General features: G+C 35.3%; 1 protein-coding gene across 3 annotated transcripts in view; it reads left to right on the plus strand.

Annotated features, from left to right (window-relative positions):
* The window catches only part of ICA1 (islet cell autoantigen 1), a 53,414-nt gene that overhangs the window by 1,261 nt on the left and 39,645 nt on the right, over nucleotides 1–12,508 (plus strand). For all 3 annotated transcript variants that reach the window (XM_068210276.1, XM_068210284.1, XM_068210293.1), the window contains exons 2-5: nucleotides 1,036–1,207; nucleotides 3,213–3,285; nucleotides 4,976–5,099; nucleotides 7,282–7,480. In XM_068210276.1, coding sequence (XP_068066377.1) covers nucleotides 1,036–1,207; nucleotides 3,213–3,285; nucleotides 4,976–5,099; nucleotides 7,282–7,480 — 568 coding nt within the window. The remainder of the gene's footprint in view (nucleotides 1–1,035; nucleotides 1,208–3,212; nucleotides 3,286–4,975; nucleotides 5,100–7,281; nucleotides 7,481–12,508) is intronic.

A 12,508-nucleotide genomic window follows, 5' to 3' on the forward strand; every position in this document is an offset into this window, starting at 1 on the left:
TATGTTGGGTCTGAAGACCTTTTGGGGTAGCATCTCTGAGAATCTATGTGTTGTGAACAGATCTAGAGATCAGTATCTCACTAATTAACCCCAGTTTGTCACTCCAGGTGTAAGGTATCTTCTCAAAATAATTTCAACCTATTTAAGTTTTGATAAGTATCCAATATAACAGTGTTTAGCAACCATGTACTTCTAAAATGCTGAAAGAGTACCACAGCTTTTTTTATATGAGCATAGGGGAAAATGCATGTATTTTTGCACAAATTAATAATGGAATAACACTTCCTGAAAGACAACAAGATTTTCATGGTAAGACTATATTTTCTATTAAGCTGTCTGGGTATGGCTTAAATATTGAGGAATATGGATTTTATATATTGCACTTTTTATTAGGTCTGCTACAGGAATGCAGAATTATTTGTCAGTGAAAACTAATCCTTGAAAGACAAGGTTACCTGTTATACACCCACAGTTGTCACGTAGTCAGTTGTATAAAGGGAGATGTGAGATCTCAGTCTTTCACATAACAAGCTCAAAAGAGATGAGTGTTCTTCTAATTCTTTTTTTTTTTTTAATTCAATTACAAAAAAGGAGGGCAAGAAGTAGTCTAATCCCATTCACAAAATGAGCTGTGTCAAATCCCAACGGTGCTGAAATGGCATGAAAATTGCTACCTGCTTAAGCAACTCTGCTAGTTCACTTGAAACTCTCCTATTAATTATACAAAATAAAAAGTTAATTCCATGGGCTATAAATCATTTCCTAATGCATCGGGAAGAATTCTTTGAAGCTGTTTATTAGGCAGTACTGCATGGTTAAGATATTCAAATTGAAATCAGTGTATTATTTTTCAGAGTAGGATGGGAAATACAGTAATTTAGTTGCTTTGTTCTTAATGCATAATGAGGAACTGCATGTTAGAATATTTGTGTTGGCATGCAAATGCGATATTTTTAATGGAAATGTATTAATTGTGTTGGACTTACCTTTAAAGCCTCCAATTGAAGTTTTAAATTTTGTTTGTTAATATTCTAGCAACTATCCAAGAGAATTTTATGATCAATATGCTCAAAGCCAAGAAAAATCTGTGGTCAATAAAATGCAACAGAAATACTGGAAAACAAAACAAACCCTTATAAAAGTTACAGGAAAAAAAGAAGATGAACATGTTGTGGCTTCAGATGCAGATCTGGATGCCAAACTAGAGGTTTGTCATGTTTACATAATGTCTGTTCTTTGTTAGTTTTTAAAGGATTTTCATTTCTACCAAGCCTTTAATACATGTGCATATAGGATATAATAACATAGATACATTTTTATAATTTTCACGTAATATCTCTTCCAGATTCTGACAAAAGTATCTGGAACTTTTGTCAGAATCTGGAAGATTGTGACAAATCAGAAGATTTACATAGGTAAATTCAGGGAATATAGGGAAATTTTTTTAACACAAAACTGTATGTCCCTCTAACTTTATTTGGAACTTTACATATCTCAGATTTATTTTCCTGTTTTAGGGACAGATTTTCTCCTTTGTTAGCATGGGAGTCAGGAGATCATCCTTATCCTTTGGCTATGTCAGTTTAAGGGGATTTGTTTTGGTTTTTTCCTAATAGGATTTTATTGAGCATACAAATGACATTTTTTTATACAAGTATAAAATACCACATATACCAGAAAAACATGGAATATGCCTGGGAGCAAGGTGCACAGTGCATTCGAGTCTGAAGGTTTTGAGCAGATTAGTGGGTTCTGACATGTCGAAAAAAAGGAGCTCCTTAAATTCTGTAAAATAAAACCAAGGGAAGGAATCCTGCTGTGTGACAAATACAGTCCTACTGGCAGTATCCTCAACCCCACTGAGGCAAAAAAAAGGTTAAAGTTCTACAAAATGAAGACATAGAATGTCTTTGAGACAAAGCAAAAAATTGGGGTGTTACTAGGAAGTGTAATAACCCAGTTAGTGTCCATGTAAGTTTTGTGTTGTTTTCTTATGTGAGGGTAAATGTTTTGCTTTACTGGCTTTCTTGCAGTTTCTTAAAAAATATTGACCGGATTCTCAGTTTATTTAGGTTTCAGGTGAAATACAGGAGGCTGTAGTAGAACATTGTATTGTTGTACATACAGTATTCTTGTATTCCTGTATACAAGAATAGCAATAACTTATCACCCGGTGATTCTACTTACTGAGTCTGCACCATGGGTTATAAATCAAGAGTAATGATGTAAAGCAAGCTGGAAGAATGGAACAATATTTTATAAATACATACCATGAGTTTTTACCATGTCTATTGTGTTGCAGATACATAGGAAGGATGCTTTGTTAGCTCAAGTGGGATTGGAAATAGTGAAACTTGTGTTCACACAAGTGAAATAAGCATGTTTTGGACAAATTCTCACCTTCAAGTCATACTCCCATTTTAAAAGACAAGACCTGTGTAAATTTGTAGTCAAGCAGCCTTGAAAGAAGGCACTAACTGTGTACCAGTGGTCTATTCTACTTCTAGCTGTGTAATGCCTGACATGGTAGAGTTTAGATTTAAGTTGTAGGCTGGAGGTTTAAGATGGACAAACAGAATAGTAATTTTTCTATTTCCTAGAAACAATCTCCAAATATAGTAATGACTGACTTTTTCTTACCTCTGCTTTTGGAAGCTGCTGCTTTAGAAATTTGTTTATGCCAATAAAACTTTCAGTTTAAATCAACTTTCTGTGTTGGCCATACCTATGCAAGTTTGTTCCACTAGACTTCACAGTGTCTATGAAAAATTCAGTATGCATATTCCCAGGTGTGAGAATGATTGATAGATATTTTGATAACTCTGTTCTGCCATGAGGTTTTTAGAAACAGATTTGTACATCTTCATATCTATACAAAGATACTACCAAAAAAAAAAAAAAAAAGCCAACACAAGTCGTTTGGTTAACTACCTACTGTTTGTTGTGGATCTGTTTCCAAAGTTATTTTTTCTTTATTTTCCTTCTGTAAAGTTACAATAGGTCAGTCTTTAGTTTCAGTAAAAACTTGATTAAAAGAAGAGCGCAATTGATAAGGGAAATACCAGAAATATTCCTCACTGTTCAAGAAGAAAAGAATGGTTCCTAGTAATTTCTACAAAAAATTATTTTCTTGTATTATTTTCTTGTATTTTATTCCTCAGTGTTTCTTGCATACATTTGACAAATTTTTGTGTGTTTTGTTTCAATATCAGCTGTTCCATTCTATTCAGAGAACATGTATGGAGTTGCTGAAAGCAATTGAACTGTATCAAAAAAGGATTTGTTGTAAGTATGATCAAACACAGTAGTTAAAATGATAAGAAGGTCTGCATTATGGAATCATTGAACAAGTGAAAAGGTAAAAATGAAAGTGGGGAACTACTAGTTTCATCCTATTCAAAAGTAAAGATATTGTTCCTTGCAGACAGCTGAATGCAGATTTGGTTATTTGTTTGAGGATTTCCCAGTTCTGAAGTCTTATGTATTGACACAATGCAGTGATAGCAATAATGACTGGAGAAAGCTTTCTTTATTTTTTTTTCCTATGACTTGGTTGACTTGTTTAAATTCAAAAGTATCTTGTCTAGGAATCATAACTCCTTTCTAAACAGTTTTATTGTTTTGTTTTGCTTTTTTTATTTTAATCAGGATTGCTGATGAAGAATTTTTGGCTTATTACTAGTTTTATAATTAAGTAATCTATGCTATTATGATGAATTTGACAATGCTGACTTGATTGTAAAAACCATACAGTAATTAGTGGCAGTCATTAGTGAGAGATGGGGGACCTAATTTGGGATGTTTCAAACAGCAAGTTGGATTAAATGTCCTCTAAAGGTTCTCTGCAGTCCATATTGTTTGATTTCTGGCCTGAAGGAGAGACTCCAGATATGAAATCATCTTCCAATTTACTGCCTTTTTGTTGAATGTTACACATTTTCTCGAGCTTTTCATTTTTCTTTATCCAAAGAAAGTCAGAGATGATGTTTCAGAACCAGGAGGTAAAATTGAAACTCAGCATAGTAGTGTATCAAGTTAAAGAATTGGCAGGTGAAATCTGATGGAAAGATTTACATCAGATGGAGATGTGCATCTTCTACCAAAGAATGCTGAGTTTGCATTGGAGTTGACTGTTGCCATTTTGGAAAATGGCAAGAGGACTTGAGGAGATCTTCTTTTGTTGTTTTAGGCTAGTCTCCCTCTTGATAGTCACTTGGCATTGGTACTGTAGGAGATAACCACTTTAAAAGACAAGGAGATGAGGGCATCATGAAATGTTTTTGTAAGGTTTTCTGAGGTCATGGTCCCAGTTTAGAAGCAGTCAGCAATTCAGTGTAAAACCACTTCATCTTCCTGTTTAAAAAATGATCAGTTACTTTGAGGTAGATGTGTTTCAGGTAGTTGAAATACAGTGTTTGAATTAGAGAATGTTCAAGTTGTCAAGTAATCTTGCCAAGAAATTCAAAAGTAAATGTTCTTTTAAATTAAGTACTTGAATTGTCATGTGAAATTTTATGTAGTCAAGCATGAAAAATGGTGGGCATGAGAAAAGCAAGTGAATGAGTTTTGGTTAGTACATCTTGGAATTAGCTTCAATAAAAGTATGCCATCAGTTGAGGCAATCCAAGTAGTAAAAAAGAACGAAAAACCAACCTACCAAACCAGACAGAACCCAAAAAACCCAACAGTGAAAGTTAACTGCAATCAACCCAACTTTTTCTTTCTAAGAAAGAAATAGCTCATTTTTCCTGTTGTCTTTTGGTGCTGATGGAATTTTGTGATTCTTGTTAAGTATATCAGCAAATGTCTCAAATGAATCAGGTCTTCTGTTTACTAAATGCTGGAGTTCTGTGAAATTATTTATTTTTGCTTTGCCACTTGGACCTAAAGTGACTTAAACTGTTTGATGTTAGGCCAGCTTTAAAGCTGTTAGGAACTAATTAACATATTTGACAACTCATTTATTTTTTGTTAGTTCTGTCTCAGGAAGAAAATGAATTGGGGAAATTTCTTCGATCACAGGGTTCTCAGGATAAAACAAGAGCAGGAAAAATGATGCAAGCTACAGGAAAGGCCCTCTGCTTTTCTTCTCAGCAAAGGTATATGGGTCAACATTGCTGTCTGGTTTGCATAGTATTTGTGATAATGACAGTTGGTTCACCAATGTCATAATTCATTTGGCTGTTTGAAATGTTTGAGGAACCAATTGATAGGAAAATTATTGATGAAATCTGCTGTAGTATTGGCAATATTAGAGACTTCTTGAATTCTGCCTGATGCTTTTTCTCCATAGACCTGCTCTGTCTGTCCCCTGCCTGTGCCTGTTCAGCTCAGTAGTTTTAAGGCTGTTCTGGAGCATCTCCATGGCCTCTCCAGCAGTAGGGTTGTAAAGGAGCTGATGTCTCTCCTGTTTGGTGGCAGTTCTCGCTCTGCAGAGAAGTGCTGCAGCAAGCTCACTGTGGAGGTGTCTGCTTCCTGCTAGGGAGGGAATGAGTAAGGGAATACTTTTTTTCTGGGCCATCAAGTCTCATAGCTTGACTAAACAAGGAGAAAGGAAGAGTCTGAATGGCATCTTCTGCTTGAACTTTAGTGTAAAGCTCCTCTTAGAGAAGATCCTAGATCCCTACAGAGCTCATGTATCTTGTGCAGGGGCAAGTAAAAGGTAAGGAATCCAGATGGACACACAAGCACACTAACACCTGCTGTTACCCAGAGTCCTTAATGTCTCACTGACCAAGTGTTTGCTCTAGAAGTTTAAAAGTAACATTACCTGATGTAATTGTATGTATTGTGATGCTATTTTTCACAGCATTAGGACCATGAAAGTATGAAATTCACCATTACTCACAAAGGAAAATTCTATTCCATTATGTTTTTTAGGATTTTGAAGGGCTTTTAACTATGGTGATACCTTCTGTCTTTATCTTAACAGTGCAGTTGTTTGGCTCAAAATAAAGCTTAGCATATGGAGCACTGAGAATTTCATATGTTTATCTTGGGCTAGAGTTTGGTCATTTGCACCTCCAATAACAGTCATGACTGGGATCTTTAAGGCACATGTAAGGCACCTTTGAGCAAAAGTGCTGATGACTTGCTTCTTTATGACACTTAACTGTTAACAGAAATCCCAGTGCTTATCTACATAAACTAAACTTTCTTTTGGATATCTGGGTAAGAATTTGTGGAATGAAAAAAACATAGTGGAAAAAACCAAGTCACATTAAATTCACATATTATTATAGCTCTTGCCCAGTACATTTTTAAGGCATCTTTTAAAGTAAATTCACATAAAAATAAAACCATTTGTCTTTATTCCTTTAAGCTAACCTCAAACTCTTGTTGAAGTTGAGACTGCTTTTATTTATTTTTCATGCTCATAGCTAGCTCAGTAGCTGGAGATCAAGATGACAGTTCTTGGGGTACTGGAGCCAAAATTAAAAATTATTTTATGCCAAGGGACTTCCTGGCACATTAAACTATCTTTCTGCTGGTATGGACCTGTTTGAACCCATTCCAATGAGGTGCTGCTGGAAACCAAGAGGAAAGCAGAAGCAGCAGGAGGAAGCAAAGCAAGAGGAGTAATCTAGTGTTGAGTTCCCATTAGGACCTGAAGTGATGGCATAGGGAGGACAACAGTGTCCCCTACTGCCTTTCTAAAGTGTGGTTGTCAGAAAAAATATTTAGATAAATGTCTAAATCTTCCAAAAGGTAATGTCCTTCCAAGAAATTGTTCCAATTACTTAAAACCACAAAAAAAAAAAAAAAACCCACAAATTAAAACTCAGATAATTATCTACCCGACAGATGACTTACTTATTTACATTTGAAGAATGAAAGGCTAATGGAGTGCTTTTTATGATGTTTAGCATGGCATTCCTGATACATCTGTGAACCTTTCCAGTAATAAATTACTTTGGGTATATTTTTATAGTTGCTAAATGAAACTTGTGAAGAGGAATGGTAATAACATACAAGTGGTCAAACTAAAATACATAGGCGCAGTAGAAGAGGTTTATTTTCCACTCACACATGTAATTGAAAAGTTGCTATTTGAACAGAAGGGTTGCAAACACAATATTCGTTCAAAATAATTCTTTTTCATGTGTACTTCCAACCAAGTGCTAGAATCATCTGAACATACACTGGCACTTAAGTGAACTGTGTTGGCTGTGTATGTTTTGGTTTTTTTTTGAGTGCTAGTAAACTGTCAGAAGTTGTATTAATCCTTTGTGGAACAACATGTTTAACATGTTCCTCTCTTTCCTTCATTCCTTCCCCCAGATTAGCACTCCGTGCTCCTCTCAGTAGATTGTATCAAGAAGTGGAGACTTTCAGATACAGGGCCATCTCAGACACCTGGCTGACAGTGAACAGAATGGAGCAGTATCGGACTGAATACAGAGGAGCTCTACTCTGGATGAAAGATGTGTCTCAGGAGCTGGATCCAGATCTTTATAAGCAGATGGAAAAGTTCAGGAAGGTATGAAGTTTCCCCTAGCTTCCTAGAAGGAATTGCCTAATGAATGACAATGAAGCATGGTTTTGATTCTTCCAAGGAGGGCGTAATTGAGAAGCCATAAGGATGCCATTTATCCTAACCTCTTCTTTGTGGGCTGTAAGAAAAGGCATTTTTTTAGTAGTATATTCAACTTCAGCATACATCTTTATAATTTAAATAATATATCTTTTTGAAGAAAGTTATCTAATTTTGAATACTTAGCAGTGATGCCCAAATGACTAATAGAGGAAGATATGTCTGCTATCAGAGGGGGAAGGGAATATTGATTTTTGCAACTTAAAAAACAATAACAGAAGTGCTCTACTACCTGCTGCTAAATTTTGAGGGCAGTTAAAGACCAACATTTTCAAAATTCGCTGTTGTTGGATTTTAGGGAGGAGTTGCAAATCTGGAATTTATTTTTAGGTTCCTGATGCAGTTCAGCGTGATTCTTTGGCAACTGCTAAACACTAAAACTGCTAAGGAGGCATTCTCCATAAATAGTTTTCATTCAGTGTCAGTCAAGTTTGCTGAACTCCTCCCCTCCCAAAAGACTTGCAAAATCACAAGTCCTAGGTGGTAGGCTGCAATTTTGCTACCAGGTGAAAGTATAGAATTTATTTAGGCTGATCCTGTCACAGTTTAGGAATGCACATGAGACATTCAAGACATTCACATTTTCTAGTGGGACCCTAGAGCCAAGTTTGTTAAAAGTCTATAATGTTCACAGACTGTTTATAGATGCTGACTATCAGGAAGACTTAGGATCTTAGGTATAACCAAGTGGCTCATGCTTTGTGTAGAGGCAGTAAAAAATTTACAGAAATTGTGTCATAATTAAAAGCAGAGGTTTAATAACAGAAACTGTATTAACGTGTACATGTATATATGTATATGGCTTAGAGATAGGTAATGTATAAAAGAGAAAACCCTGTTAATTGATGGCTTAAGCTGTCTGTAACTGAAAGTATTTGAAGATAAGATACATAATTGTGGATTTTAGAAGCTAGAATAAACCATCCTAACAGGAAAGGACTGGCATGCATCTAACTATGCTATTTTCTGTAAACCAAAGTGGTGACAATAGCAATTAAGAAAGGGATGGAAAAATAGTACCCCAGTTAGCCATCTAATCTTTATTTAATGCTTCAGAACTGGGTATTCCTGTAAGTCTTGTGGCACCAGACATATACTTTATTATGCCCTATGGGAAATGTTTGTAATGGCAAGTTCTTGCAGGTAAAATAATTGGTATGGTCTTGGCTTCAGCTGATTGCTTATGTACATTGTTTGATTTATTAGGAAAACTCTTAAAAATGGAATGTTAGAATGAATAAAGCAATACTGCTAATAATCATAGAAAACTGATTTATAGCTTTCTTGCAATACGAGTGCTGTGGAAAGCATAAATTATATAAATGGCAAAGTAATTAAAATAACATATGGTTTGTGCAGTGAGCTGCTGTAGATAAAAACCTAGATGTGAAATTTTGGACATCTTGAGTTGCTGTGCTTCAAGGTCAGCAAAAAAAAGTTGGTTTTTTTTTTTAAGCTCTTATAAAATTTAGTAGCAAAAGTGTGGAAATACTAAGTATTTTAAAATATTTCTAGATCTGAAATAAATTATATTCTGACATAAAAAAATAAAAGTAGATTCTAAAATCCTGTAGCATGACCTTAAATCATTAAAAAAAATCAAACTTGAAAGTCTTCTGAACGTTTCTCTTGTCCAGCTGGCTGTCAACTCTAAACCTTTCAGTTCTCATTGTAATGAAGGGAACAAAAAGCTCTACATTTTGTAGCCAACAAAGTAAAGAAATGCCCCTGGTATCCACTTTCCCACATATCCCATCTGTGCAACAGGCATATCAAACTAGTCTTTGAAGATTTAATACTTGCAGAAAGTAAACTTTTTAGTTTTTAATTGGGGAAAAAATACTGAAATAAAATCCACAGGCATAATGTTCCTAGGTAGCTGTTGCTGAGCAGATCTAAGTTTCTTTTTAGTGCTTTAGAAAATTAATGGTGGATACTGTTGTTCTAAATAGTTAAAGTAGAAGAATTTTTGTCTTTTTTTCTATTTTTGCTTGCAGATCTTAATTGTACCATAGTGTGGCAGTGTAATGCTGAGGTTTTAGGGCTTATTTTGGATCTGTAACAATTTAAGAAGTCATGCTAATTTTGTGTTGAGAAAGATGTTATAATTACTCATGTAAGGTTTTTGGTTCTTAAATATACCATTGCTAGAGAGAAGCGTTTTGAGCTGGAGCTGCATATTGAGTAATACACCACCAAGTAGTTAGTGAAGCTGATCCTGTCAGAGCACTTGAAAGAAAGTTTTCTTCAGACTTCTGATTGTAAAAATGTAAAGTATTACTTCAGTAAATGTGTTTTTTTTATTTCTAGTAAACAGTGCTAGTTTAATGATCTTTAATGCACATAGTGCATCAGCTGTATTTATATCATTTAGTTAAAGGACTGTTTTTCAAGTATGTAGCCTTTTATGATGTAAACCTTAATGTATCATTATGTATACAGATATGGTACTTGTTTTTGGAGACCAAAGCTAAATCAATCCAGATGGGGTTTTCATACCTTCCCTCAGAATAGCTCAGGCTAAAAGATCAATAGCTGAGTCAGTATTTTCAGAGCTGATAAAATCTGAGTTAAAACACTGACATTTTTGTAGCTCTCTTTCAAAACAATGAGGTACTTGAAAGAATTTTCTAATACTGTTCCTAAGGCGTCAGTCTAAGTATGCAAGACCCAGCAACACTACCCCTTTCAGAGTGTCTCAGAACACTGCAGAGCAGCCTTTTTACATTGTTGTTTGAGGATAGCTAGGTAATTGTAGCTACTTGAGTCAAACTAGGAAAACAGGTATTTACTTTTCCCTGCAGAGTTCTTTAAATGCTATGTAACTTTTTTTTCTATTAGCAGTTTTTATGAACAGTCCCATCCCAAGTTCTGAGTTTGAAGTGTTCCTTGAGAGCATCTGAACAGTGCTGTGATAGATAGAAGAATTTTCATGAGCTAATATCCTTTTACCAAATTCTCCACACTGATCAGGTTTTTAAAGTTTGTAAATCTGGTCTCTTTTATCTGTCTGGAGACTGTACATTATAACATGAACTGTGCTGAAATGTAAAAATATAGACCAAATGGCCCAAGTGCCAGTGTCCTCCTTCCAGCTCTGAAAAAGTTAAACTTTTCCATGCATTTTCTGAGCAGGAATGCGACAGTGTGTAGGGATAAGCTAGGAGACCAGGCAACAGCCTTCTGCATGCAGTCTGTAGGACACAGGACAGTGTGCTGTTCAATTTTACTGGGCTGTGCTATCTCAGATGCACGTCCAATTCAATACAGACTTTCTCATCAAACCTGTGCATCAGTGCCATCTCTAACATGTAAAAAGTGAGAGCTGAAAAAAATTGTCATGCTGACCTTAAAGCTAACTATGAGAAAATTACACGTGTGGCATGATAGGTTGTTTATTGTGCTACATTGATAAAGCAGACTAATCCTTTCTATACTTGTTTTTTCACTTCCATTGTTCTTATACTCCTCTGCTTCCCCTTCATTCTGAGGCTCGAACCAAATCTGGAATATCTTTGTAAATATCAGTGGCTATGCTGGGCTCCTTGAGACAGGCTGCACTGCACCTTAGGGCCCCAGCTTTTGGGTTGCATGCAGATCTTGAGAACTTGCAAGCTAGAAGCTGAATTGTTTGGATACATTTTATCTCCAATTCTTTCTAGTTATAGTCCTTTATATACTTGAAAAAAAATCAATGGCCTTAAATGTAATTTTAAAGATAAATCTATCAAGCAAAAAGGAGAATGGGAAGGAAAGTTCAACAAGAACTCAAAATGACATAACAATAACTTAAACTGCTGTTGTTATAAATGTACCAATATAGGGAGTGGCTGACCTGTGCATACTTTACTTGGATATCTTTTATTTCTTGAAAGTTAAAACTTCTGTGGATAGATGGGAAATAATGAAGATATAAATAAATCTATTGATTAAAAGGTCATAAGGGAAACACTGCCCATATGTATTCATTGTAAAGGTCTCAGCAGGTATGGCTCAGATACATCTGCTGCAGCCTGTCAGGAAGGCTCAGGATCTACAACTCTGTTCCCCTGCTGTCCCCTTGCCTGTTATCACTCCTGGGCACGAGGGTATTCTGGTTTGTGTGATGATAAAGGTGCTGTACCAACGCTACAGCATCATTTACTGCTCCCCTATCCATTAACATCAGCTGCTAACAGCTCAGCAAACATAAATGCACTGTGGACATGTGCTGGAGTATTGTTTCAGGTTTTTTTTTAATTCTCTGTTGCTTTTGAAAACTCTTGCAGAGTTCAGAAAATTCAAAAAAGCCTAGGAAAGGAGAAAAACCAAATATAAAGCAGATCTTTGAAATAAGAACAAACTTGGCAGTTGCCATCCTTGGGAACTAAATTTCAGTTTCTGGTAAAAATAAAGTGAAAAGACACTCTGTAGGCATTTAGAAGTTAGCAAACTGAAGAGCAAATAAAAAGGTTTATAAAAAAACATCATATGTTGGTGTTTTTTATATTTTTGCATTTTTAGTTAAACTGTTCTTTTACTGGAAAAAAAATTGCAAATCTGCATTGTTTCAGTTTATGAGTGATTACTGGAAAAGTGAATTTAACTTTGCTAGAAAAATAAGAGCTCTCAGGAGCTGAGAGTTGAGAATATTGACCAAGGAAAACTAAACAAAGTTTCAGAGGATCACAGAATTTAAAGACGGAGAACAACTTAAAGATCAACTAAACTGTTCCTGCCAGGACAAGATCTGTACATCTGTAATATATTTTCCAAGTGTTTTTCTACATCTAATAAAACAGTTAATTTGAGGGTGACCCTCTTAGAAGTTTTGTGGTGCTGTTTGTTGATCATGTTCTAGTTCAATTATTAAAAGCCAACCAAAAGAAAATATGCTAATACTATTTGCATCTGCAGATGATATTAAGCTGGAAG

The sequence above is a fragment of the Anomalospiza imberbis genome, chromosome 1 (genome assembly GCF_031753505.1).
Source record: "Anomalospiza imberbis isolate Cuckoo-Finch-1a 21T00152 chromosome 1, ASM3175350v1, whole genome shotgun sequence".
NCBI lineage: Eukaryota > Metazoa > Chordata > Aves > Passeriformes > Viduidae > Anomalospiza > Anomalospiza imberbis.